The sequence below is a fragment of the Odontesthes bonariensis genome, chromosome 3, assembly GCF_027942865.1.
Source record: "Odontesthes bonariensis isolate fOdoBon6 chromosome 3, fOdoBon6.hap1, whole genome shotgun sequence".
Classification (NCBI taxonomy): Eukaryota; Metazoa; Chordata; class Actinopteri; order Atheriniformes; family Atherinopsidae; genus Odontesthes; species Odontesthes bonariensis.
The window spans coordinates 11858009-11885991 of record NC_134508.1 but is presented as its reverse complement, the minus strand read 5'-3'; the positions used below and the strand labels follow the sequence as shown (position 1 = coordinate 11885991).

The window sequence follows — 27983 nt, the reverse complement described above, 5'->3', positions numbered from 1 at the left end:
GCGTGCAATTATACATCTCAAGACATCTGCGGAACTCCACACAACCTTGTGTTCCAGTAGTTATTCCACAGAAAAGAAGAGAGCACGGTCATGTTGCACCAAAAAAAAAAAACAGACTCAAACTGGACGTCCTTGCCTTACCATCATCTTCCCAAAGTCCTCTGCTTCCATCTAGCGGCGGAAGACCAAACTGACGATTACACACAAAAGACCGCACAGATTTGAAATCCTTAAAAATAAAAACAAATTTATTCGCAATCACTGGGAGGAGAATGCATGACATCTACGGGAGCATTTGATCGAATAAAAATGCTAGCGTCTTATTTACAAAGTCTGCAATTGAATGTGAATAAGCTGAGCACATGCACATAGAAATTGCAAGTTGGATATATTATTACACAGGTAACAAAAGCTTCATCTGCAGAATGACTCGCACGACCGTCACCCGACCTAAAACACCCCCTCACTGCTGCTGTGGTCCCAACAATCAACATGGAGACGATCATTAACAGACACAGACCAACATGTGAGAAAACCAGGAGCGGTGGAATCGTGGGGAATTCACTACGGTGAAATGCAGAAGCCACGTAGAAGGGAGAGGGGTCCAGGGACACCCAAAAGAGAAAAAAACAAAAAACATCTGAGATGCATCAGCCAGGCGAGCAGATCAGTGGTTGAACTCATCAGAAATCATTGTCTCATCAATGAGATGAAATGTCAATTAAGCCGTCGTTTTCAGAGGAGACCGTGTTGCTCTTGGACTGCTGAGGCTTTCACAAAAACACATCAGGATTCAGACAGCGGTGCGGCAAAGGGTGGACGGCCTCAACAATCCATCCAACGCTTCACTGCAACGGACTGTCCTCTGTTCTCCTTCTGCTCAGTCATGGTGACTAACGCCGGCTTTCTGTTGTCCAACCCCAACAAATAAAACGCACGAGGCAGGCTCCGGGCCGCCCCCTGAACGGTGTTCGGACTCTTTTCTTCTTTAAGATATCCTTTAATAACCTGAGAGCTGCAAGCAAAAGTTAGCTCACGTTTCAAAGCTACAAGTGAAGACAGCATTAAATTACCCGACAACCAAACATTATGTAACTTTTCCTCATACATTCATCATTACTGCATTCTTCATCCTCGGCACAGCACTCGTAATGCGTTCATGTGATTACAAAACATAAAATGAGATTGTCGACAAGTGGTTTTAAGTGTAATCAAGGGATCTACGCAGTGTCTGTACGCAGTGTTTATGGATAATAGTGGGTTAAAAATTGCATTGGGCAATAATTGTCTGATTGGGACACTATCATAGCCGAAGGCACTTAAAATTTTGCGTAGGACTTTTTTTGTTTGTTTGTGCGTTTGCCTCTGACAGAGCAGCCACTCAGAAACCTTACCTTGATTTCATATTTTGAGTCATGTGTAAACCGGAGTTCAAGTCACTTGATGAAGATACTTTCATTAACGCCAGCAAATAAAATTCAGGCTACATTGCTAGAGAGATTATCAGGAACTTAATGGCATTAGCAAAAGCAACCGTCGTCTTTTTTTGGCAAATAACTGTTCAAAACTACAATCACACAATGTCACAAACGCCAAATGTTGACAGGAGACATGTTCGATCGTAGGATTGGAGGAGCTCCGTCCTGCTGTAGTCAAAGAACACGGCAAAGCCCATAGGATTCCTGGAAACCATTTAAAAAAAAAAAAGATACCTCCTCCATGATGTACACAGATGCAGAGCATGTCTGTAATGGCTAGTGATAAGGCATGAAGAATATGGACAATCCACCCCTCAAGCACAGTAGTGAGACTCCAGATGGTTTAGGGCGGCGGTAGTGCTGTACAGAGAGCTACGCATCTATGGTAGTGTACTGGGTGGTGCAGGAAGTGAGCAGAGAGCTGGATTACTTCACAGAGGCAGTGGAAGGGATGACTGTCGAGGACCCGTGAACAAGGGGGGCTGCGGGGGCTGAGGCCAGAGCTGCGACCAGCGGAGGGGGCGCGAGGGGAGGCCTTCAGCTTCTCCGTGACTTTGAATGCTGGATGAGCCACTGCAGTGTGATATCTGCAGGTTGAAGGGGGACATATTAAAACTGTTTTTAGGACCTCAGCAGGTTCAAATATTCACTCAAATAAACACTTAATGCGCAGGAGGCTGGATGTCGTGTCATTTAAGCTGCAGACAGGCGTTTCATTCCGCCCAGAGGAGTCCTCTGTTCGCTCAGTTTACCGCAGAGCTCTGCAGTCATCTTGTCGTCTTGTGGGTGATGTGAATTTGCTCTGAATCATAAATGTTTAAGGCAACTATGTGTCTGCACTACACATTCGGAAAACATCGTCAAATTTGTCCCTCCCCGTACTGAGAATCCACGCACGAGCAAATGGAGGACTGCACTCCAACTGAAAGCACACTAAACTTCCTGGTTTGTTTTTTTTCCACTCTAATAGTGACTTTGTTCACCCACCAATAGTCCTCATGAATAACTCATGTGCAAAAAAGAAAAAGGGAGGAATAATAGCAATATAGTTTAACTCCTTGAAATAAAGCTGCACTCTCTGATCACAGACACTGCACTTGATTTTAAGGGAAGCAGACTGGTTGAGAAAAGAAAAAAACTGTTGTTTTTTTCCCCTGTTATCTGATGCACATTTATAATTTGAGATGTGTAATAAAGAGAAAAAGGTTAAGGACCTCTAATCTGGTGCATAAAGGGAATATGACCCCGATTCCTTTTCAGCTGGATTTTATTTGTACAAAAAAAAAAATAATAATAATCTCTGAGCGGGTAACCCAGAGTGCTCCGTTTTTAGATTTCCGGGCCTGTGACCTGCTGCAGTTTTAGAGGAAATGTCAAAATGATTTATAGTGTTTTACTACAATCACACAGTTACATCTTCAATTCTTCTCTGTGTGCTTGTCAGCGATAATTCTCAGAAAGAAGACTGGAGAGAGTTCTGTGCATCCCTACTTTAAATGCTGTTACTGAAAAGAGTGAGCCCGGCCAACCCAAACAGTCTTATCAACAAAACATCTGTCAGATATTTACCTATGTTGTCTTTCTCTTTGCAGGAGACAGAGTAGCAGCAGATCTCTCGGTCTTGAATGGCAGAAAGGTTCCTGTAAAAGGGGTAAAAAAGCAGAGTGGGAACTGGAATAATGCAAAAAACTACTCTCTGGACATGCCGCCATTACAATCAGCGACTTTTTAGATAATGCTGCCAATTCAAAATACATGGGTACCCCTGTCCACATTCTTTTGGGCACAATGTGTGAACCCATTATTATTCCAATCAGGCACTACTTAAGTCTGGGAGGCTGCTTCATTTCTAATCAACACAAGGTTTAATATGAAGGTAGTATTCCTCACATTTTTTCAATGAGCTGCTTCTCATCGAGTGCGTCGGTCAAGTCTCGTTTGTTGCCGAGGACTAGAACCTGCAAATGAAGAGGGGGAGAAAAAAAAAAGAAGAAAGTGCCGATCAATATCCAGCGGCCATGCATCAGTGTTATCCTTTAAACGGTTTGATCGCAGTGCGATATCCATCAGCCACCGGCCTCACCCTGAATCCCTTACAGTTAGGACATAACAAACTGCCTGTGTGTGGTGTCAGATCGCAGCAGGAAGAAGGATATTGATTAAGCACGTCAGACACTGTAAAAGCCAATAATCCTGGCTGATCATTAAAAGTAAAAAAAATAAACTCATTGCTCAGGGTTGAATGACCACTGAATGACCACCAAGTGCAAAGTCATCAAGCCTTAGTCACAACTAATTGGTAGTTTAGTCCCTGCTTGTGGCCAGAGTCGCTCGGGCCTCAAAAATCCCCATAAAGTGAATGCCGTAAAAACCATCGGCTCATGCTCCAAAACAATCACGCTTACGGGAATTCCTTGTAGTTGTGGTTTTTCTAAAAGGTTGTGCAGTTCGTTTCTGGAAGCTTCTACTTTGTCTCGGTCTGCCGCATCCACCATGTAACTATAAAGGGAGAGGAAAGAAAAAAAAACTGACGTTAAAGGGTCAGACCAAAACGGAAACACATCAAAGAAAAGAAAGCATTGGCAAACAATCAATATATCCAGCCACAAACGTAACGTGACGTCAACACACTTACACAATAGCGTTGACTCCTCTACAGTAGCGCTCCCACATGCTTCTGAAGCGAGGCTGTCCCCCAATGTCCCAGATCTGAGTGAAGAAAGCACACGGTCAGGGACGCAGAACACTCGGCGATACGCGGCGCTAAAAGGATGTCGGCGAAAGTAGCCAGGAGCATATCACAGATATGCCATCATATATTGGCTCACCTTTATTGTCACATTGCCTTTGGTGACCTTTCGCATGTTGAAACCGACTGTGGGGATCATGTCTTCACTGAACTGTCCCGACTGCACGAGGAAAAAGCAGGACAAAAGGGCAGCATATTAGCAAATGTTGCATGCTACGTCACTAGAGTCAGCACGGCTTCATCTGACCCGAAAGCCACATGAGAAACATTGTGGATGTGAAACATATCTGCTTGAGTAGATTAAGAAATGATTAGTTTACAATTTAATGCCCCCCACACCACACACACACACACACACACCGAGTTGGAACGTTTGCCCTTTTACTCCACGAATCATGATAAGATGATTGCATCAATGCGTCGTCATGCAGTCTGGGTCCTTAGAATTCTAAATGCTTCACATGTTGAGCTTTTCCCTGATCTGAGTGAAAGTACATTCAATGTGAAATACAATCATGGAAGCTTTCTTCAAGGGGCTACAGTGTGCCGTAATCTTAACATGCTGACATCAATAAGGGGGACAAAATCAATACATTTGCTGACAAGCCTTAGAAGTCAATGACCGGAGGCCTGGAGCGACAGACATCTGCGGAGCAAACGCTCTGTATCTTCCCTGGTGATGCTCTCAGGCCTTTACTTTTTGTGGAGTCTCCCCTTCTTTTCCTTTAATCTTCAAAAGACGCCAAACGCAGCTCAGACCGAGCGAGATGAGCCGAGTATCTCAGCTGGTCAAAGACATTCAACCTCTTTTGCCCTAAAAAGCTCTTAGGGTCGCCGTCTGTCTATCCGACGAATGTCCCATGGGTTTCGATGTATTTGGCGGAGTTTGGGCAGACGGAAGCCTCCGGAAAACATCTGCGTTACACCGGTTCCTTCCATCACCGCTGGTGAAATTGACCATTAAAGCCGACGTGCCTGTTCTGTTGTCGGATGTATGTGCCAAAGCTGTTCGGTTCTAAAGGTGTAAACAGTCTTTGATTAGATTGTTTTGTTATTACTTTAGAACCAAAGGGGAAGCTCTAAGAATAAGAAAAAATTAAAAGTGTGAATAGCTTTGTCAGAAGGTCCCTTCTAGGCAAGGAGAGGCAAGGCATCTTTATTTATAAAGCGCATTTCATACCACAGGCAACTCAATGTGCTTTACATAAAAAACAAGGCATTTAAAAGAACAGCATAAAGCAGCATAAAAACAAGCATTTTAAAGAGAAAAAAAAATAGAATAAAAATTAAAACACAGTTAAAAGCAATCAAAGAAGAGGGGAAAAAGAAAAATATAAACTCAACCATAAGCACACCGAAAGAGAAATGTTTTTAACCTGGATTTAAAAGTTCTTACAGTTGGGGCTGATTTCAGTTCTGCTGGTAGTTTGTTCCAGTTGTGTGCAGCATAACAGCTAAAAGCTGCTTCACCGTGTCTAGTTTGAACTCTGGGCTCCACTATCTGACCTGAGTCAGCAGATCTCAGAGCTCTGCTGGGTTTATACTTTATTAGCATATACTCTACTAAACCATTCCGTGATTTGTAGACGAGTAGCAGAACTTTAAAATCTATTCTGTATCTGACCGGGAGCCGATGTAAAGACTTGAGAACTGGGGTGATGTGATCTGATCTCTTTGTTCTGGTTAAAACTCGGGCTGCAGCGTTCTGAATGAGCTGCAGCTGTTTGAGACTCTTTTGGGGAAGTCCAGTCAGAAGACCGTTACAGTAGTCAAGTCTGTTGGAGATGAAAGCATGAATCAGCTAACATCATTAATGCGCCATGTTGGAAGCATTAGTCACACTGTTAAGATGCTAGAACACAATGCAATGTGCTGCAAATGTAACTGTAATGTGTTTTAGAGGTTACATCCTTTTGTTAATGCGTTTGGAGTGTAGGTCACATCTAGACTGGGCCCAGAGTAAAGGGAAGGGTAGCATTGGTTATTAAAACAGATCATTTGACACAACTGCCACTAAGCAAGAAGAAGAAAGAAATAAAAGAGGTTTCTTTAAAAGTGCCGTGGCCTAGAACTGATAGGCCACTTCTTCCGCATAGAGGTATGGCCAACAACAACATAAATCAACTTTCCCACTTATGCCACATCCACACAAGGGCTGTGAAAGACCGGACCACTGAAAACAACTGTCAGTGTCTCACAGGGTGCCAATGGCGACACTGACAACACCTAACTTAGCTAAAAAAATAAAAAGGAAAATAAACCAAAAGATATCCATTTACATTACTTAGCTGGTCCACGAGATAACCGACAACACCACACAGCTGCGGTGCCGCATGACGTAGACGATACAAGACTGTTTTCAAAACTAACCACGCGCCCGTGCTGTCGACATACTGCTCGTGCTGACACTCCTGGGACCTATTAAAAAGCTCCAACGAGTCCATTCACATGACCGGTTTCATAAATAAACGCAGAGTCATAACAAGAACTTCGTCATCCCAGCTAGCCAAACAACAGCTGTGTGAAACCATTGCACGCGCACCACTGTGGCAGGTTTAGTTATTTCCGTCCAAGCTAAACTACCGTTCAGTGCAGAGACGTTTATCGGCTATTAGTACAACATGCAATGTATGCCGTGGCAGACAGTTCTTGTTAAAAAAAAACAAAAAAAAAACAGAAACCTTCGTCCACAACCTCACCCAGGCAGTAGCCTGGGCCCACACTGACTGTGCGTCTTTGCTAACATCAGCTCTACTTACAGCAATCACATTGACAAATGTAGTTTTTCCAGAGTACTGAAGACCCACTAATGTGAGTTCCATCTCCTCCTTCCAAAAGAGCGACCTGAACCAGTCTAACAGTCTGTTTATGAGGGCCAGCATCTTGGATTTCACAGAAGTCGCAGTCTCTGTGGCCGTCTGGATGGGAGCTGGCTAGCAGTCTGCACAGGAAGCGGCTAGCTGCTTTGTCATATCATGTGATCCGCTCACAAGTGTGGCTTATTTTCCTTCTCCTCCTTCCTTCTCTTCTTCTTCTTCTTCTTTGGACACCGACAGTACTTTGCATCCAAAACGTTGCACTGCTACCATCGTCTGGAGCTAGTTGGGCCTGCCTCATGTGTCCGGTCTGTCAGATCTTCACTGTTGCTACAACTTTCTTTACATGTATTCTCAACTTTCTCTCAGCTTCATCCTCATATGTTCTGCAACCAACAAGCACGCGCTTCCAAGTGAATACTTTTATAGAAATCACAAAAATTAGTTGGATGAAAGTTGACGTTTCCTGCTCTTTTTTTTAATTTTTTTTTAATAAACTTTATTTATCTTCACAATATCACAGTAACAGTAGTCATGAAAGAAATAGTTTACAGAATCAGAATGCCTTTATTGTCATTATACGTGGTATAACGAAATTTAAAGCCACCAAAAAGAATATAAAAAATATATAAAAATATATAAGTAATGTAAAAAAAGGGAAGGATGTAAGGTGCAGTTTTTTACGGTAATAAAATAAATAGAATCAAATATGGTGTTAGTGGTGACATATAAAATAAAATAAGGTGTTAGTAGGTTCAAGTATGTACAGTAATGAACAAAGGACATAAAATGAAAGAACATAGTTAAAAAAAATACAACGATAGAAAACTGTTAGAAAAGAAGAGAGAAAAAAGGGAAGAAAAAAATTACACAAGTAAATGCGAGTTACAAAAATAAGTTATAGTCTTTCCAAATACTTATTGTTTTTATTTTCCTGCTCTCAGACATGGTAATTTTGAGAATCCTACGTCATATCTCAGAGAGAGGCAAAGAACTTAGCCTAACCTATGCCAAAAATCACTCAGGTTTGATATTACACGTGCCAACACACACACACACACACACACACACACACACACAGCCCCTCCCCTCCGTGCACACCGCGTGTGTCTCAGATCATCCTAGTCATCTGAGTATTTCTGGAGATGCCAACATTTCTAGAATCAAAATCTTATCATTGAATAAAGTCAGGTTAAAAACTCTAGACACATTTTGTTGACAATGTGGAGATAAAGATTTTTATTTTGGGGTGTTTGGATAGCATAGGCTCAGTGCTGTTTATAGAAGCCATTATTATTTTACCAGTAAATTAATACATTAAAACAGGCTGAAATGAATGGAATTTTCCCAAGTTTTTGGGAATAAAATGTTATCATTCAAAAATTATTATTATTTTTTTACTACATATGATAAAAATCTGCAAAATTGTAAAAGACAGATATTTTACTTGCACACACTTGAATTTGTTTTACTGATAAAGCTACAGCACGACGTTCAGCTGCCTCCTCAAATGGTCCACATATCTCTTTATGTCTGAGATGCGCATACGGTTTTGCTGAAATCCCTTTTCTTGGATCTGTAACAACCCATAAAGACAAAAAACAAAAATAACAAAACTGTGCGAGAATGAGGAGAACTTTGTCATCCATACATAATTATAAATCTGACAGTTTGACTCGAAGTATCTTCAGTTCTCTACCTCTTTGATGAGGGACACTTTCCAGTTACTGACACGTGTAACCAACTGATTTTCTCGGTCACTGATCCTGAGTAGGCGGCTGTCATGGCTGGTGGCCAAAGTATCCATCACTGCGTTTTTGTCTGTAAACAGCTAGGCATACAAACATAAAATCTCATGGTGTATACTGCGGTAATCAGGCTTAGATATCTCTGAGACAGACAACGAGGGAATTACTAGAGATTTTTTGCAAATAATCAAGTATGTGCTCTTATTTTGTCAAGTGATTCTTTTATAGACTGTGCGAATGCCCTTGCGGCTAAAGTAAAGTGCTCTTTTTGCCTTGTTGCAAAAAGGCACTACACAAATAAATCTGGTTAAAGGGTTAGCCTAAAGATATAACGAACCACATAACAAGTAGCAAAAATATTGAACTGTACAGACAGTTTGATCTGAAAGGGTAAATACTGACCATTAGCACATCATGTGGCATGTCCTCCTCTAGGTTTTCCTTGGCCACTCTTTCCAGAAATGCAATAGCGATTTCTTGCACCTTCTGATAGTAATTATCCTCCAGATCTCGACATTGAGCAAATGTATGATAGTGTCAAAGAAGACGTCTACACGGGACAGGATTAAAGACAAGGTATAACAGACAGGGTGCTGGCTTGAATGTTTATGGTGTCCCATTCAAATTCAATTGTGAGAAAGCAGGGAATTAAAAAATGTGGTAGTTTTGTCGATAAGCGAGCAAATTACACTTTTTTCCAATAGACTTTTTTTTTCACCATGATTGTCTGGTCGTTTAACCTGGTATTGCATCAAGAAACAACCCAAACATATTAACTATGTATATAACATACGCTGGGTCACCTCACAACAAGAGGATTCCTGGTCTGCATGTTCTCCCTTTGCACGTGTTGATTCTTTTAGGATACTCCGGCTTCCTCCCACCGCCAAAAAGAAAACAGGCATTTCAGCTTAAATGGTCTAAATTGACCTTAGGAGTGAGTATGAGTGTGCATGGTTGTTTAGTCTCCTTTGTCTCTGTGTGGTCTATTATAGACTGGCGACCAGTCCAGGGTATAGCCTGCCTCTCGCCCTATGACAGTTGGGATAGGCTCCTGCTCCAATAAAATATTTGATTTAGAATGGTAATAAATCAGTGCTCCTGGGAATGGTTTATAGCTGTAATGCAGACACCTACACGATAAAAGGATATATCCCCTGTGCTGTTTCGCTAAAGTTGGCCACCATGTCCGAGATGCTGGTGTCAAGCTTTTTGATATTATCCTGAAATAAACAGAAGTTGTTTAGAAGTTGCAAAGGGAGAACAGATGTTTATCGTCACTGACGATAAATGCAAAACTGAAGCATAATATCAAAGTAAAATGAATGATTAATTCTATAGCTATAGAATCTAGAAAAATATAATACAATTCTCAAAATATTATTGTATGCAAAACTTGTTTTTCTAACCCGCCAAAGATTCAGAAGTGGCATGTTTACCTCCAGCTTTCTGTCCAGCTCAAATTCCAGTGCCAACAGGCTTTCATATAACTGGGTGATTTCATCATTATGTTGGTTGACCTTGACCTCAAATGCATGTGGGTCTGATAACTGCTTTAACTCCATTGTGCTCTATAAAAAGTGAAAACACAGGAGATTAATATTAGCAATCACACTGACCATATTTACCAAATGACTGTAAAGTATTTATGTCCACAGAACAATCCAAACGGGTCATTTGAAAAATACAATGGTCCTCTCTGCCTACCTCTTCGTGCTGCTCATCAAACATTGCCAGCACCTGAGATGTTTTCTTCCTGTAGTGTGTCTCACCCTCACTCTGACCGCTGAAGAAAGAATTCAGCTCCGTCTCCCTTTGTTTGTGCTCTGCCAAGCCTACGTCAAATAAGTGCACGCACAGCGCCACCATTTGGTCCTCAAATGTAAGTGCAACGTCAAGGAATTGAAGGACTTTCTTGGTCACCTTGTGTAGTAATACACTTATGTGAAGTAGGAAACCGGGAAAACAAAGGATATGTTTGAAGCAGAGGAGCCACCCCTAGAACGCAACGTAGTCTCTGTGCCTCTGGATCATCTGTAAACATGCTGTCAAACAGACACGACCCGTTAAGGAACTCCACGAAGGCATCCTGTAACAGAGAAAAACTTAGTTAATACACAGTATATGTCAGCTTCAGAAACTGCCATAACCCACCTCAGCTTTACCATACTTTGTGTAATTTTAGCTCAGCTTCACAGCTTTGCTGAGCCATATAGACTTGTCGTTTCTGCAGCTGTTCATTCTTCATTTTCTCAAGGATGTCTCGGTATTTGGTGAACGCTTCCTCTCTCTGTACGTGCAAGAACATACACGGTTTAGTTATTGCACTCAGTATCAACATGGCACAACAAATACGGAGATAGACATGCTTTTAGATAAGAGTTTTTTGATGAAAATCCTGCTTTAACAGAAAGGAGAGTATATATACGTTATGTGACTACGCTAATTTGCAGCTGGGTTTATGTTGCAATACACTATGATTTACACTTACAGTCTCTTTGTTAATCAACATGTCGTCTAGGCCCATCAAGTCGGGAAAATGGGCAACGATGAACAATATGTAATCGTCCCCCTTGGAGACAGGATTTCCCGTCATGTAGACTTTGAATAATTTCTTAAACCTCTTAAGGTAAAGGACCTTTGAAATAAATCAGATTTGGGTTGAGTTACCTTTTTGCAATAACATACTGTTTATACAATACAAATGCAATATTTTACATTTATTTCCTATAACAAAATGCTCTAACATTGTCCAACTGGCTGAGGAGGTTGTTTGCAATGAGGAAATGAGTGAGGTTTTCGAGTGTATCCATGTTCTCAATGAGAGTGATTTTGTTGTAGGACAGATCCAGCACTTCAAGCTTGCGCAGAGACTCCAGACCCTCGATTTTCTCGATCCTGTTAAATGACAGATCTAAAAGACACATACAAAAATGTCACTGTCATTACCACCGACACTTTGAGGGCTCATCTTTTCCCAGTGCCGGCAACAAAATGTAAAATGAAAAAGTTATTCTTACTAAGCCACTTCAGATTAACCAGACTGCCCAGGCCCTGGATCTTCTGTATGAGGTTGTTATTCAGATTAAGCTTGACCAGAGATGTGAATTCCGTTAGGAGGTCAATCTTCAGGATGTCTATAAAGAAGAAAAAAAAAACACCTCTCACATTACTACACTCAATAATCATCCATGCACCAAATAGCAGCCGATTTCATTATTTCTTCTCACTTTTGTATCCCAGGCGTAAATCAAGAGCTTCTTTAAAGCGGATTTTCTTTTTTTCAATTCGCAGAATTTCTTCTTGAGTGACTTGCTTTATCACAGCCTCCCGCAGCATCTTCTCATTCATGTGGGTGGGCACTGAGTCCATGTTGCTTTCACTGGTTCTGGGGACACTCTGGGAAACAATTCAATCACCGTTCAAAGATTATGGCAAACTAAGAAAAACAGAAAAGAACATTTGAAGATGCTGCAAATTAACGATTAAGTGGCAGTATCCGCCTGAATTTATATAGCTGTATATATAAAAAAAATGTTTTGTGTGTCTTTTAGCCTTTAAGTAGATGGTAAATAATGTCGAGATTATTAATTTCACTTGTGCACAAAAAATAAATAGAAATTTTGGTATGTTGCAAATTTGCGACAACATCCTGGTCAATTTGGAGTCAACGGTTACTCCGGCTACGGTTTGTAGCATATATGCGACAATAGGCATTAAGCGGTTAATTCGGTAAGGTAAATGTCAATTCAAGTTCATACTTACTATTGACAACAGAAAATGTCAGGACAATCTAGTTATTGTTGTAAAATATCTGTAAAAGGACGTAAAATAGTTCTTAAAAAGCGTAAGCGTGTAACGTCTTCCCTCTGTTGGTTACTTACTGTTACATAGCAACAGCAGGTTGATCCTTAGCTGCGTTCAAAAACACTCAAGCTACTGTGTAAATATAAGCTTTCAATCCCACAGAATCCTATTTGTCGAGGTTGCCTCATGAAAATAATGAACAAATAAAATCACATTCTAGCAAGTTACAAACTCTAGGAATTCGCACAGTTTACTCAGTTTTCTTTGAAATGTGAAGCGTTACATTCACCATAAGCTCCAGATCATTGTTGACGTTGATTTAGCGCATTACTATTCATGTATTAACCGCTTGAACTCAAAAGTTATGTTTGAATGAAGTATTGTTATTGTAAACGTTTATTGAAGGCAGCTTTAGTTCTTAAATATGACTGTAATTGATTTCACTTTGGATTTCACCCAAACATATGGAAGGATCCATTTTGTTCCGTTCAATAGTATTCATCAATCAGATCAGTCACGTCCACCAACGCGGGTGATGGTGCTTCGGTGAGCGAGTTTACTTTATTTGCCATTTGTGTTAGTAAAATTGAGCAACAGATATCACTCAATATCTATTGAGCTGATCTGTCCAATGGAGCGTAACTTGATTGGCTGCCGTTGGATGAATTGAGACAGGGATCGATTGCTTCTCCCTGTTTTCCTGGATGTTTAGTCTGGTTCTTTTTTCACTGAATTTTTAGATGTTGAATTTTTTTCCACTGATTTTTGTTTTTAGAAATTGATATTTTTTTTTTACACTGTTGGTTTTTCAAATTCAAAGTCTGATTTTGATGCTGTAAAAATTCAGTATTAGAAATTCGTATTCAAACTCTGATGGCACAGAAAAACTTCTATACCAGACCCATGTTTGACTGTGCTGTTAAAAATAAATCAGTGCTAAGTCTAAATAAATAGCAAGATAAGTCATTATCATGGAATATTATGTAGATGACTGAGGTTGTTCCAGCTGGGTGGTCTTCTGATGTCTGTCTCTATGCACTACAAGCAGGGACTCAGTATGTTACCTGATTTGGAATAACGTAGGGCTGTAAGCAGCTTAATGCGGTGTGCTCAATGCAGGGTATTTTCCTCAGTCACATCAGGTGCTTTTTCAACAGATGCGAGGGGGGGCATCTCCCATTTCACTGTGTTTGTCAAAAGTGTCTCCTCGCCTACGGCCCAAATATCCACAGAACGTATAAAACAATAACACACAAAGGCAAAAAATACATTTGCAAACTCCAGAAAGGCTGGCGAGTTCTTTGGAAATCAAGCAAGGATGGAAAAACAATTCACTTTCAAAGCTACACTTGCAGTTCCCAACCCCCCCCCCCCTAGAATGATGCTGATGATGAGCTGATACAACACAGTGGAATAAAACGTGTTGCTGCCATCAAATTCAAAATCATTTCAAATGACAAATCTTAGTTGTAACATCTGACTGTGTTGTGATCCGAAGGTAAAGGAGGTTCACGGTGGACCCAAAGGCAGACAGGCCGGTGGAAAACTTAATGTTGAACCAAAATGTCTTCATTCAGACCAATGTGAGGCACTGAGGGACAGAAAGGTAATCCAAAACTAACAGGGAAGACACAGGGAGACGGGGAAACCAGGCAAATGAGTGGGGAAGCTGAGGGGCTATAAATACTCTGAGGGTTTATGAGTAGAGACAGAGGGACAAGACCAAGACAACCGAGGACCTTCAGGGTGAGGACAGGAACAGAGGGAAACTATACTGAAGACTGAAAACAACCAGAAACTAAAGAGAATACGAACTGAAGACAAACTGACAACAGAAAGAAAGAATACATCTCAAACAAAAATCCAAAACACACGACAGAGACCAAATCAAGACACCGAGAAGAGCGAAACCAAAACACTGATGAGCAAGTAAAATAAAGAGACTACGATGCAAAGAATAAAATGAAAGAAATCCCTCATAAACTAAAACCAAGAGAACTTAAAAAAAACTGCAAACCCTAACATATTAGGATATATTCCAAATACAAACCGAACGAACACATATCTATCAGTGAGTGAGCTGTAAATAAACGTCCTGTAAAGAAATAACACTGCCTTCTACACGGCATCCCAACTTTTTCAGATGCGGTGTTGTACTGCTGTACATGTCTTACTCACGTCTATGTGCTCGGTTCACCAGAATCTCATTTTCGATTTTCTATCATGCAGCTCTGTGTCAAAATGAGGAAGTCTCACTCAGACAGTCAGTGAAATTTGAATCTTTCCATGTAAATAGAATGATTCAGCAGAAAATGTCTCACACCAGTTTAGCTCTTTATTATTCGATATTATATGGGACTGCTCCTAACAATATAAAGCTTAAGTCTGGAAAAGTGCCTAAACTGTAACGGCCTGCTCACTGGGCTCTTAACGGGCTGTAAGACAGCTGCAGTACATCCAGAACTGCTGCTCGAGTCCTGACTAGAACCAGGAAATACGACCATATTAGTCCAGTGCTCAGGTCTCTGCACTGGCTTCCTGTCGCTCAGAGAATAGACTTTAAAACAGCTCTGCTTGTGTACAAGTCTCTTCATGGTCAAGCGCCAAAGTACATCTCTGACATGTTAGAGCCATATGAACCAACTCGGGCTCTGAGAACCTCAGGGAGGGGTCTCCTGCTGGTGCCCAGAGTCCGGACTAAACAAGGTGAGGCTGCGTTTCAGTTTTATGCTCCTAACATCTGGAACAGCCTTCCAGAAGATGTGAGACAGGCCTCAACTCTGACAATGTTTAAATCCAGGCTGAAAACAGTTCTATTTAGCTGTGCATATGACACCTGGAAGTGTTTTATCTGCACTCTTCACTTTTAAATGAATGAATGAATGATTATTTTTTTATGGGTTTTTTATTTTTTATTTATTTTTAATGATTTTATTGCCTTCTTGTGATTTTATGTAGCTGCAAAGCACTTTGAATTACCTTCTGTACGAATTGTGCTCTATAAATAAAATTGCCTTGCCTTGCCTTACAGTAACAAATGTGAGTGCATGTGTGTCTATAGACATGGTCAAACCCCAAATCAGAAGAAGTAACAATATCATTTCAAACAGGTGAGTTTAATCATGATTTAGTACAAAAGCAGGATCCATAAAAGCCTTAGCTGTTCGATTTCAGTGCGTTAAGTGCAAGGGAGCAAGCCTGAGCTGGACACTCAGACCGTCATTTATCAAAAGCTGCTAGAACCGCACGGATTAATGCACGAAACAGTTGCCAAGCGCTACAATACAGAGTTCTATTCACAAATGCTACTTAAAACCGCGTGAACCCGGTCCAGAGGCAGGGCCCACTTCTCTGGGCTTGAAGGCATCTGGGATGGACCGTGGCACAGTGGAAACCGGTACTGCGGGCCAGACCAGTCAGGCTCTCCGGATCTTTCTCGGATCGTGCACACTTCTGGGACGGCAGCATTAATGCAGGGAAGTTCACCGAGATTTTAAGGGACATTTGCTGCGTTCTTCAGCGCAGGACCACTTTCTGCACACGTGAGCAAAACACGGCTGAGTAAGAAGAGGGTAGCCCTCCCCGGCATAAGAGTGCGGGGAAGAATTTTTGGAGCAAAAAAAGAAAAGAAAAGGCAATGACAAACCCTTAATAATGCACGTGTTAATGCAGGAAAAATGGGATAAAATAACACCTGAGGAGTTTCGGCTCTTTGCATCCTCAGAGCCAGACATTCTCATTAGTACAATGTCAACATCACAAACAATTTTTTTTATTTTTTTCCAGGTGTTGTCGGCTTGACATGATAAAACGTGGATGTGCAGTATGTTAACTAATTAAAATGACTGCACTCTTTTTCTTTTCCACCCCCCCAAAATGTTTACGTGTGAAGCTCACTGGGTTTATGTGTTATAAATCCACAGAGGGTCGATGAAAGAGCTACAGGATTATGGCTGTTTTAGAGACGCCATCTTCCTTTTTCAAAAGAAAACAGGATTTGAGTCGTATTCCATCGTAATCTCATCAATTTTCTAACTGCACAGGATCTCCACAGGAAGTCCCACAGTCTGTGCCACAACTCCGTGACTGTCAGGTCACTCGGGTGGAGGGGGGGCGCAGCCCTTAAAAGATATCAGAGGAGTTGAGTGAGAGAAGACCTGATATTTTCTTTGGGGTATCAACAACAACGTTGCTTGTCATCCTGAAGGAAGGATCTAAAATCCAGTGTGGGTTACCTTTGATCGGACAAGTGTAGTGTACTTTTCAGGCGACGCCGCGCTCATTACTGTTGTATAAATGGTGATTCTGGGAGGTTTTACAGGCAGAAGACAGAGAATCAAATCAAACAGGATGAAATACACAGATCTGCAGTACTGTGCAAACGTCTCGGGCCGCCCCGGATTTCTTTACGTGTTGCTGGTAAAACAGGAAATAGGTCTTTTCAACAGGCTGCCAGTAGCCAAAGAGCCTTAAGATATAATTCAAAATGGGGTCGTTGCAAAGTTTGTCAACACTGGCTCATCCCTTAAGTTAGGCGCCTTTTTAATGCCCGAATGCTTCATAGGTCAGTGTTTATTGGTGTAAAAAAACAAAAGAAACCACATTCCTTTGAAAATGGTCACGCCATAGTCCGTGGGGTTTGTCTCAGTGGGAGTTTCGTTTTTTTTCTAAGTTCTCTATTTTAGTTTAGTTTTCGTCATCTGTTTACACTGCAGTTTCCTCGCTTCCTGTTTTGTTTTTGTATCATTTCATTTATGGACTGCCAAACCTTCTTTCTCCCTCAGTATTTATACGGCAGGTTTTCCTTCGCTTGCTCAGTGCCAGATCCTCGTCGTTGTTGCCTTGCCACTTTAAAAGACTGCACGAAATCCCGGCTGATTGGAAGCTAAATATAACGCAACGAGGGGCAGCTCAAGACTTTAGCACAGTACTGTAAAACAAGCCTGTTGATAGTAATGCTGAGGTTGGACGAGAGGAAGTAAAACTGTCCCACCTCGGCAACATTAACTGTAATGTGATTTGTTGAAACATAATTCAGAGAACAGATAACTTTCTCCTTACCCATTACACACCGGGTGCAGCGACAAAACCTGCAGGAGGAGGCTCTGTTATATTCTCATTCTTTCACTCTGTAACGTTCAGAAATATGCAGCTTATCTCTGTCTCTGATGGTCTTGTCCATACTTGCCTGATAAAGTGTATCCGCATTGATGTGTTCTTGACCAGTAGCATTTAGTGCCTCGTTTGCCACTTCCCTAAGAGACGAACACACACGCAGTGTTATAACAGCAACATAACATTATGGATGAGTGATCATCATGTGAGGTGACTCGCCTTCGATGATCTGCCGGTGGGGGAGGAAGCCAGTGGTCAAAGTTCGTCTCCACTCTGTACCATCTAAAACAGTCAGAAGCACACTGTTTAATGTTTGTTCAGTTCACGTAATATCACACACACACACACCAACTTCTACTTACCCTCCATTTAACGGATCCAGCGGCCAGATATCAACGGGGCCCGTTCCATCTCTGGTGATAACGACGCCTTCGCCTGCTCGCACCCCGCCCACGATGTAATACACCCCTGTAATGATGGGGGTTTTTGACAGGCGCATGACTGCATCCTGAAAGTCCTCTGCTTCCTCCAGCGTCTGCACAAGTCACACACAATCTATTTCCTACTTTCCCAGTTTCTCCCATCACAATAAGCTCCGCGAACAAAAAAAGAAACTCACCTCCCGCACCAGCCAGCTGACCGGAGATCTGTGGAACAGGACGGCAGACACAACATTCTTCCACCAGTTCCACCAGTGCTCTGTTCCTGATGGAGTGGAAACAACCATGAAGACGCCGAGAAACTATGACATGCAACTTTTTTTTACAGCCAGCAGAGGTCTAACCTCGCTCGTCACCAGAGACGGTAAACTTGTGAGGACTCTGTCCTGTCCATAAGCCCACGTAGCCAGCGAACGAAGTTCCACGGTACGCCACCTGCAAAAGGGCGAGTAAACGAGGAGCTAAAACTTTGCTCTTCATGTCAAAACATACACAAACGTCCACTGTGCACCTGAAAGAACTTACTACTCACATTAGATTCTGCAAATTATTGTTAGTAATGAGTCTGTGGACACTCTCAGCCATGGGCGTCAGTTTGATTTCAGAAGTGCGGGGGACAATTACCATAAACCTGAGTAAGGTTTGAAAAGTGCTGGGTACAAGCTAGGCCCATTACTTCCGAATTGAGGTTTCATGATAAATAATGGGCATTGCATTAGATGATGCGTATTGACGCGATATTGTCCCCATATTAAAAGTTAAAAACCATATGCGCTGTCTTGTTTAGGCCGTCGGAAACATCTGGGTTGGGACAAACTTAAGAGTAGGCCCTATTCGTATTTCAAAATCCGCATTTTAGTACTAGACACGATTTCGGTTATTGCACAGCCCTTGACACACCAACAAATCTCAGACAAACCTCGACCAAGCAAGAGCGCATCAGGAGACGTAGCCTGGCTACAAACAGCCCTTACCCTGACAAAGTTTTCAAACATTGCCAGGCTATGAAACGACGGGCAAGAGTGAACGAGCAGCAACCCCTCTTTGAAATAAGTTTTCATTCATTGTCTATCTCGCCTGGCATGCATCATAAACACTGACGAATCTTCACCTGCAACACCAGCGAGGTCTTTCATCGCTCGTTACACTGTAACAGACTGCAGACCGCAAACGCAGTGTGTGGGAGCGGAGCGGATTCAACATAGTTGCTATTCAGCAATGGGGGCTGATCGCAAACGCATTCATACAAGGAGAGTGAAAGCAGAGCGGATCAAATAGTCTTTGGTTAGGAGAATGCCATGATATAAAATTATAGTTTTTAGCAAAAGCGGCGTTTGCACTTTCTCTACTTTTTTAAAGTGGTGGGGACAAATCTGCTCGTCAGACGGGGACGCGTCCCCACCGTCCCCGGCGGAAATGACGCGCCTGCTCTCAGCCTTCCAGGTCATAGTAATCCCATGTGCTTAAAAAAGACAGTTTATCCGAAAAGTTTCTATTTAAGCATTCAGGGCTGGTTATACTTTAAACAAACACGTGAAGTAAAACTCCACCTTTTTGAACAGAAAAGTGTGCCTCTAATGAGTCTAGACACCCAGAAAGAACAAAAGACCACCAGAGAGCAGGATGGAGGACGCACAGACAGGCGCGGTGCAGCCTTCAAAAAGCCAACAGTCCTCACAGATGGCGGCAAACGCATGTGGAATAACGACTGCTTTGAAGTTAGCGTGAACGGTAAAGGCGCCGCGACAACAGATTTGATCACAAAAAGGAGGAAGCATGAAAGCGATAAAGAACAAGGAAGCACTTGTGAAAAAGCACAGACAATGGCTTAATTTAGTTCCACAGTCCGAAGCCGTGCGCTGCACCGAGACAGAGGGACGCAGCACTGAAAGCTAAAGTGGCCGAAAAGAGTCCTTTTGGACCATGACTAAAACCAGAGCTGTGCAGGGATGACGGCACAGGTGAGGAAAAGAGGGTGACAAAATACAGTATAAACTTTAAGGAAATACAACAACTTTGTAAGAATTTTCAGGAATACACGCCGCACCTTTCCATTCTTGAAGAAAACTACGTCCACCGTCAGATTCCTCAAAACAGAATGTGGATAATCGAGATTCCTGCCGTGGTACACGCTCCCATTTCTGTCCTGGGTTAAGATGCTTGTGCAAAATCTGCAGATGAACACAGTTGATTGGCACGCATGGCACACTCGATTACACTCTGTGGGTCCTAAAGTAGACTTTAAACGATACGTACGCAGTGACTTCATAGGCAAAGTTGAGAATGATGATATCAGACAGGGTTCCTCCCGAATATGAAGCCAGGCCGCGGATCTCGCCTGCGTAAGGCTGAGGAATGTACTTTTCCAGGGATTTCACAATTGGCATGATTGCACGATGCACCCATTTTGGAACCGTGGAGCTGGGATTAAAAGAAAAACATGGCCGTCACTATCAACAGACATAGTGAAAGATAGATACAGCAACTCAGGGCTCATCAAAAATGGCATTTTTAGTTCATTACCAAAAAAAGATAAGTCGCTGGGGCTTGGAATTGTTGGGCGAGATAACTGATGTAAACACAAGTTTTCGAAAGGTCGAACAAAGAGAAACAATAAAAAACAACTTATTTTAATCCCGACTTGTGGCTTGGGACACCAGTTTAGTTTCAGCAGGGCTGGTGTGGACATGGACGCGTATGGAAGTTTTTCTGTGCCATCAGAGTTTGAATACGAATTTCTAATATTGACTTTGAAATTGAAAAACCATCAGTGTAAAAAAAAATCAATTTCTAAAAAAAATTCAACATCTAAAAAAAAATTCAGTGGAAAAAAATAATCAACATCTAAAAAAAATTCAACATCTAAAAAAAGATTCAACGTCTAAAAAAAAATTCAGTGGAAAAAAAATTCAACTTAAAAAAATTCAGTGGAAAAAGAACCAGACTGAATTTTTTTCCAATGAATTTTTTTGAAGAGGAATTTTTTTTAGATGTTGATTTTTTTTACACTGTTGGTTTTTCAAATTCAAAGTCTGATTTTGATGCTGCAAAAATTCAATATTAGAAATTCGTATTCAAACTCTGATGGCACAGAAAAAAATCCATACGCGTTCCAAACGCGCTTTTCGGGGTTGAATCACTTCACCAAAGCCCTTTTCAAACCCAACATTTCGCAATTGCAGTTCACTTTTATCCGAGGGGAATTTGCTGTCAAGCAGAACTTCTTTTTTTTTTTTCTGAGCAGTGCTTGCATGGATACAGGCAGCCGTGTCGGTCATTTTCCAGAGTGTTCTTTAAACTTTACACACCGCTGAGGTCAAACCACGCAGCATGATCAGCAGTGTTGACACGCAGTGTTTAGTACTGACGAGAACTCCGCAGTAAAAAAAATATATATATATGTAATATGTAGTTAACAACGTGTAATAAGTAATGTGGTGTCAATAATTACTAATGGCGTAATACATTAGCGAATTACAGTTTCTGGGCCCTTTGCTCAAGACAAGTGCTCATGAACCCAAAGTCAGGCTATCAAAGCTCTAAAAACTGGTTTTGTGTTAGCTTAACAACGATAATTTACCGAGTTAGCATCCTAGAAGATCTCTTTTTTTCACTTTGTTCACAGTTTAAACTCCTCTCCGCGGCAAGTGGGGGGACTTTCGGGTAAATGATTAACCACCACGGCATAAGAAAAACTTACTCAATGATTTCTGCGGCGGCTTTTCTTAAGTAGTCCACGTCAAAGACTTTGACAAGAGGCTTCCATCTCACCGCTGGATCTTCGTCCAGGTTGATGTTCACCGTGGGAGGGGCTTGCTGTGCCCGGCACGAGGCTGCGAGTCCGAGCAGCAGCAGCAGCGCTGTCCACACCATCTCGAGCGCTCCACTCCTGACAACGGTCAGGACTAAAAGGTGACTGCGCTGATGCCGGAGAGAACTAAACTGACGCTTCCGCAATGACCTTTTTCAACATAAAATAGGGATAATACTCATTTTACGAAAACTCTTTGGTTTCAGGTGCGGGTTCACTGGCATTAACTGGTTCATATAATTGTTTGCTGTTTTTCGTTAAAATTAGGGCATTTCCTGATGTTTGTAGTGGCAGGCTTTTATGTTGAACAAAATCGGACCGGAAGTCCAGCAGACTTCTAACGGTGGCAGAATGAGCTGGTCGCAAAATTCATTTGGACTCCCAACTAGTACGATGATTTTATAGGGCTCGGGCACGTGACGTCACTACGTGAGCGGCGGCCATACTGGAGGCTCAGAACTGTTTTGTTTACATTGTTTTCCACTGCGCGCAGACGTACTCCCGTCTGGTCTCGGAACTTTCTTCGTTGGTTTATCTATTTTACTCATTGTCTTTGCCACTATGGTCGCACGTTGCTGTGTCGTGGAGTGCAATAGCGCAAGCCGTGACAGGAATGGGGGGGAAATCGTAAATGGTTTATCTTTTTACCGGTTTCCTGCTTGGAGGCGCACCCACGGAGACCAAGTGTCCGAGATAACAAAGCGTCGTCGACTAGCATGGATCGCTGCTGTAAGACGACCAAGCATAACTTTCCACTCAATCCCGGTGTCGATGAGAGTGTGTTCTCTGCATTTTCATTCTGGTAAGTTACAGACTTTTGTGTGCTGAGGTAAAGATCCCCGCCTTCACAAGAGGACACTGTCAGTTGGAAGCAAGGGATGTCTCAATGGGTTAAAAACGGAGGACAAATTTCATGTGTATGCATGTATACATGAAAATAAATCTGATCTTAATCTTAATTTAATGTGGAAAATACAAGGAAAATTGCCCATCTCCAAATTCACATGGAAAGGGCGATTGGAACTGTCAGAAACAATACACCTTTTTGTCAGCAAAAGTACCTATCAACATAGTTTTGCCATGCGAAGGTGAAGACAAAACATTCTTTGACAAGATTGTGTCTGTATGTTGTACTCTGACCACCATGAGCAGGAGTGTTGTGCAAAGTTGAAGTCGTCTGAAATAAATATGCTTTGAGATACAGCCAAGTGTGTGTGTTTCATTTTTTATTTACAAGTAGAGTAACATGACAAAAGTGTAAAGTGTCATTATAATTGAAACTGTTGCAAAGTATAAGCACTGACACCACATACTATATACGCAATTATGTCCGAAAGGGTGAACTTAGGCAGTAAATCTTCGTCGACAATCCATTCCTTGCTCGGTATTTCATAAGGGTCCAGTCCGTTTATAACGCCAATCTTCTGTATGTACCGATCTCTGGCTTCCTTCTGTAATGTATCCCGGTATATCCCACATCCTTTCTTCGATTTTAACATGCTTTTCTCTCGCTTTTCTCTCACTGTTTGGTCCTTGATCTCCGTCTTGCCTCAGGGTTTGTTTACGAGATTGTGCCTCCAATATGGCGACCATATCCCAGAATGCAACGCGTGTGCCCGAGCCCTATTCTTTTTTTTATTATAATTTTTTTCAGCCCTCATTTTGCTGTCCTGATATACGGAAGAGTATTAGGGCCAGGCATAAGAAAAAATATTAACATTTTGTCTGTCGAGATTAAAGTCAACATGTCGAAGTTTTCAACTTTATTCTCGACATGTTGATATTAATCTCGGCAGGCACAATATAAATATTTTTTCTTATGCCTGGCCCTAGTACTCTTCCGTACTGATACAACTGATCAGGTTTCCTGATTATGAAAACGATAACAAGTTGTTAATGGCTTTTTTTTTTAATTGTAGAAGTGTAGCAGTATGATTATAAATCCTTCATAGTGTTGATTCCACAAAGATGGAAACACAAATCTTTCATGTGGAGCAGCCTTCTCCTCAATTCAAAGACGAGCCGAGAGCTATTGAGTGGCAGAATATTTTACCCAGTACCTTGATCAATCACAGACTGGTCATGAGTCCATCTTCAAATCACTTGAGGTGGGATGACTACATTTTCTTTCTTCTCGGTCCCCCAGAAAAGAACATAAAGGTCCTTGCGACTTGCGAGAACCCATTCCTCCATTAACCCTCATGTCCTGTCATTTCAAATAGACCCACAGCAGAATTTAATGGGCTCTTCCTATTGGCCATACTCCCCCTCTCGAACAAGGTTTATGGAATTGAGTCTGTCCATTTTTGAACAAAGGGACAAACAAATTCCCCTAAGTTTTGCCACAGTGATGGAATAAAGGTGTTTAAGCCCTCAAGTTCAACCTTTTAAAGAATATCAATATCAATTCAATTCAGTGTCATTTATATAGCGTCAAATAAATTACAACAAATGTCATCTCAGGGCACTTAAATTCAATTCAAGCCAATTGGAGTTCAATTCATTGTAATCATAATTATTTATAAAATAATCCAATTCATTCATATAGAGCCAATTCAAAAACAATTTCCTAGCTACGGAAACCAACAGATTGCACCGAAACTTGTCTTCAGTCCAATCTCCCGTCCTGAGCGTGCCTGAAAGGAGCGACTATGGAAAGGAACGACTCCCTTTTAACAGGAAGAAACTTCTGGAAGAACCAGACTCAGGAAGGGTGGCCATCCGCCTCCACCAGCTGGGGTTTGAGAAGACAGAAAAGAGGGGACAACTAACACTGTAACACCATTCAAAGGATACCTGTTGGAACAGGGAAACCTGAGTTAATGACCACAATAATGTCACATGTACATAATATCATATGTAGTAAAGTGAGGAAAGGTGTGACAGATGAGCCCCCCCCAGCAGTCTAGGACTATAGTAGCTTAACTATCAGTAAATATCAGTTTACATCTACTTTATTACAGCACCAATATAAAATACATGCAAGCTCTTATGGTGATCTGCAAGAGTGGCAGATTTATATTCTTCTGAAAGCCTGTGATTGTCAGATATCGTTTAAGGCCGTATATTTGTAGAAATTTATAGAAAACAGCCCCTCGGCCATCACATCCCTCCCAGCTGCCTCGCTGACAGTGTGCACTCTGTTGTCAGCACCGGTCTCCATGACAGCCCTGTCCACGCTCAGAAGGTCTTGGTGAAAAAAAAAGACCTCACTGATTCCTCAAAACTCACTGATAAAGTCGTTCTTTTAATACCAACACAATTTCGTGGTTCAGAAATTTGATCTTGTGATTGCCACTTTGTCTGCATAATCAATTTGAGGTTACCACCTCAGGCAACATGGCACCAGAGACACCACATCCTGCGTCGTTCAATTAGAAATACCCTTTCAGGAAAAAAACACTTTTACATAAGTTTTCACTGTGACACGAGTGAGCTGGAACGTCCCACATTTGATTTAACTAGTTGCGTCCACCTGTCAGGGCTCTGCCCTGAATGTACAAGCTGGAACCGGTTTCAGTTTTGGGGGTTTTACGTATCAGATTCTGGACATTCTGAAATAAATGTATTTGGTCCCTACCAGGTCTTGAAATGAGGTCAAAGCAACCTCAGTTGAATAACAACACATGACATATTACAGCTTGCCATTATTTCTTAAATAGGTCACAAGCCAAAGTGCAGAAGCGGTGTTTGAATAGTCCATCTCATGATTCAATAGCTTCTAGAACCACCTTCATCAGCAATAACTTGAAGTAATTGTTCTCTGGATGACTTTAACATTCGCTCACATTGTTTTGGGCAATTTTTTTCCATTACCTCTTTCCAGTGTTGCTTTAGTTCATCCACGTTTGCAAAGATTCATTTAAGCACAGCTCTCTTAAAGTTCCACAGCGGCATCTCCATCAGGTTGAGGTCTGGACTTTGAGTGGATCATTGCAACAACTGGATTCTTTTCTTTCTCAGACATTCTGCTGTAGATCTGCTGCTGTGTTTGGGATCATTGTCCTGTTGATGACCCAGTTTCAGCCAAGCTTTAGCTGTAGGACAGATGGCCTCACATTTGACTATTTTGTTATATGGAGACTCATGGTGGACTCAATGACTGCAACGTGCCCAGGTCCTGTGGCTGCATGACGAGCCCAAACCATCAGCCCTCCACCACCGTCCTTGACAGTTGGTGTGAGGTGTTTGTGCTGATATGCTGCGTTTGGTTTTCTCCAAACATGCCGCTGTGCATTATGACCAAACATCTCCACTTTGGTCTGCTCTGTCCAAAGGACATTGTTCCAGAAGTCTTGTGGTTTGTTCAGATGTAACTTTACAAACCTAAAGGGCTGTGTATACTCTCGCAGCAGTGTGTCGCAGTGAGCTTGTCGCAGACACGACGCAGTTATTTTTGATTTATGCCCAATTTTGAAGCGCGGTCTGCGCTATGTTAATTCCACGCCACAACGCAAGAGGGACAATCCCGAACAAGCTAGGATTGTGGGTGTGGTGGGTGGCGTGTTTCTCTTCCGGTTACGGAGGTCAGTCAACAACAATGGCGACTGGACGAATGCACACTTTGATTGAGATGCAGCTGATCGATCTAGAAATAGAAGAAATATTGCTACTACTGGAGCTGGCAGAGAGGCGAAAGAATCGTCACGGTTAGCACGGTTAGCGTCACCATTAGCCGGTTAGCAAACCGGAAATACGCATAGTGTAGAGCGGATGTAGAGTTGACCAATCAGAGGCCGCCTTTCTCTCCTCCCTGCGACGATATTTTTCTTATTGTACCATCATGAACTTTAACATTTAACATGCTAACCGAGGCCCGTGGTGTCTGAGATGTAGCTCTTTGTGTTTTTACAGTTTCTCTGAGCATTGCACCGTCTGACCTTGGGGTGAACTTGCTGGGACATCCATGACAACTGTCCTGAATGTTTTCACTGTAGAATGATGGACTCATGATAGCACTCTTTCTACCCTTCCCTAAGAGCATTGCTTGTGTCTTCCCTCCTTGACATTGTGTCAGCACACACCTGAATGCTGTCAGGTTTGGGTGGTACGAGGTGTAAAAGGACACGGATGCGGACTTCAAAAAGCAAACTTGATTTATTATTCCAAAAAAAACAAGGTTAACACAAAGCGCAGCTGAGCCGGATGACAATAACTAAACTGTGAGAAAACAAAAACATCACTACGGCTGAGAAAAAACTAAGAACTTGACTTGACATGACATGACATGACATGACATGCTTTACTTGGCGTGGCATGAAGGATATTGACGGGTGGAATCTGGCAAACACAATGAGGAAACCTGGAAACTAAATACTGACTGAGTGATAGGTGAGTGAGTGCAGCTGAGGGGAAAAACAGGTGAAGTGAATGAAGGTGATGGCAAAGCAACAGAAACTATGGGGAAAACATGGCTAAACTAAATACCGGACCTGGACTAGAAAACTAAGGCATGAGGGAAAACTAAAACATGGCAAAACTAAAAACTAAACATGAGCTTGAAAGCTAAAGACATGACAGAAAACTAAAGCATGGTAAAACTAAGAACTAAGCAGGAACTAAAAACCAAGACATGAGATAAACTTAAAAAACTGATAAAACTAAACAGGAACTAAAAACATGGCAAAAACCCCATGGACGTGATAAATGCAAACTCCAGAAGCTTTTGCTTTCATAGAGGTGCTCACACTGATAACGAAGCGCTAGTGAAGTAAATCAAATTAGTAGCACTTGGCTGCCACTTACCATCTTAACTGCTATGAAAGCAGTAAGGATGGACTTGTTTTTTTTTAACTTTCTGCTTCTGCAGTTTGGCTGCCCCAGACATACGTCTACAGAGGCATTCAGAAACAAATCAACCTATTTCTGGCCACTTGGGGGCAGAAGAAATCAGCCGTGACTACAACTTTGTTCTGCTGCATACAGGCATCAACCTGCTGCCTTCCAGATGTTATATCCCTATAGGATCTGTCCTGCTTCCATTGCTTTTCCCATCATTTATTGGTGATGTGCATCAGGA

The 27983-nt window shown here is 41.9% G+C and overlaps 3 protein-coding genes across 3 annotated transcripts; all 3 read right to left on the bottom strand.

The window, feature by feature from the left end:
• Window positions 1-227: 227 nt before the first annotated feature.
• Window positions 228-7380, bottom strand: LOC142376751 (ADP-ribosylation factor-like protein 8B-A). Its single transcript, XM_075460288.1, has 7 exons — window positions 6987-7380; window positions 4307-4387; window positions 4114-4187; window positions 3884-3977; window positions 3369-3436; window positions 3048-3118; window positions 228-2065 (listed from the first exon to the last, which is right to left on the bottom strand). The coding sequence occupies exons 1-7, from the start codon at window positions 7107-7109 to the stop codon at window positions 2016-2018; spliced, it is 561 nt and encodes a 186-aa protein (XP_075316403.1). The 5' UTR covers window positions 7110-7380; the 3' UTR covers window positions 228-2015.
• Window positions 7381-8056: 676 nt separating this feature from the next.
• Window positions 8057-12659, bottom strand: LOC142377709 (dynein regulatory complex subunit 3-like). The gene is made up of 13 exons (XM_075462016.1): window positions 12557-12659; window positions 12022-12179; window positions 11812-11928; window positions 11539-11705; window positions 11283-11429; window positions 10962-11081; window positions 10768-10880; window positions 10499-10673; window positions 10231-10362; window positions 9944-10014; window positions 9194-9317; window positions 8743-8874; window positions 8057-8619 (listed from the first exon to the last, which is right to left on the bottom strand). Exons 2-13 carry the CDS (start codon window positions 12161-12163, stop codon window positions 8524-8526), a joined length of 1536 nt encoding a protein of 511 aa, XP_075318131.1. The 5' UTR covers window positions 12164-12179; window positions 12557-12659; the 3' UTR covers window positions 8057-8523.
• A 3036-nt stretch (window positions 12660-15695) lies between these two features.
• LOC142376750 (N-acylethanolamine-hydrolyzing acid amidase-like) lies at window positions 15696-22073 on the bottom strand. Its single transcript, XM_075460287.1, has 11 exons — window positions 21854-22073; window positions 20410-20574; window positions 20201-20324; window positions 18498-18588; window positions 18333-18418; window positions 18076-18248; window positions 17933-17995; window positions 17787-17853; window positions 17660-17688; window positions 16834-16903; window positions 15696-16719 (listed from the first exon to the last, which is right to left on the bottom strand). The coding sequence occupies exons 1-11, from the start codon at window positions 22024-22026 to the stop codon at window positions 16693-16695; spliced, it is 1068 nt and encodes a 355-aa protein (XP_075316402.1). The 5' UTR covers window positions 22027-22073; the 3' UTR covers window positions 15696-16692.
• Between the last annotated feature and the right edge of the window lie 5910 nt (window positions 22074-27983).

Excerpts from the sequence above, each read along its gene's own strand:
- LOC142376751 (XM_075460288.1), bottom strand. The coding sequence starts at position 7,109 with ATGCTGGCCCTCATAAACAGACTGTTAGACTGGTTCAGGTCGCTCTTT. Across the intron at positions 4,388-6,986 it reads CATTTGTCAATGTGATTGCT|TCGGGACAGTTCAGTGAAGA; the intron begins GTAAGTAGAGCT and ends TTCCTCGTGCAG. Across the intron at positions 3,437-3,883 it reads CACAACTACAAGGAATTCCC|GTTCTAGTCCTCGGCAACAA; the intron begins GTAAGCGTGATT and ends CTTCATTTGCAG.
- LOC142377709 (XM_075462016.1), bottom strand. The coding sequence starts at position 12,163 with ATGGACTCAGTGCCCACCCACATGAATGAGAAGATGCTGCGGGAGGCT. Across the intron at positions 10,363-10,498 it reads TTGATGAGCAGCACGAAGAG|AGCACAATGGAGTTAAAGCA; the intron begins GTAGGCAGAGAG and ends CACTTTTTATAG. Across the intron at positions 8,875-9,193 it reads TGCCACATGATGTGCTAATG|CTGTTTACAGACAAAAACGC; the intron begins GTCAGTATTTAC and ends TTGTATGCCTAG.
- LOC142376750 (XM_075460287.1), bottom strand. The coding sequence starts at position 22,026 with ATGGTGTGGACAGCGCTGCTGCTGCTGCTCGGACTCGCAGCCTCGTGC. Across the intron at positions 20,575-21,853 it reads GCCGCCGCAGAAATCATTGA|CTCCACGGTTCCAAAATGGG; the intron begins GTAAGTTTTTCT and ends TTTTAATCCCAG. Across the intron at positions 20,325-20,409 it reads TTTGCCTATGAAGTCACTGC|ATTTTGCACAAGCATCTTAA; the intron begins GTACGTATCGTT and ends GTTCATCTGCAG.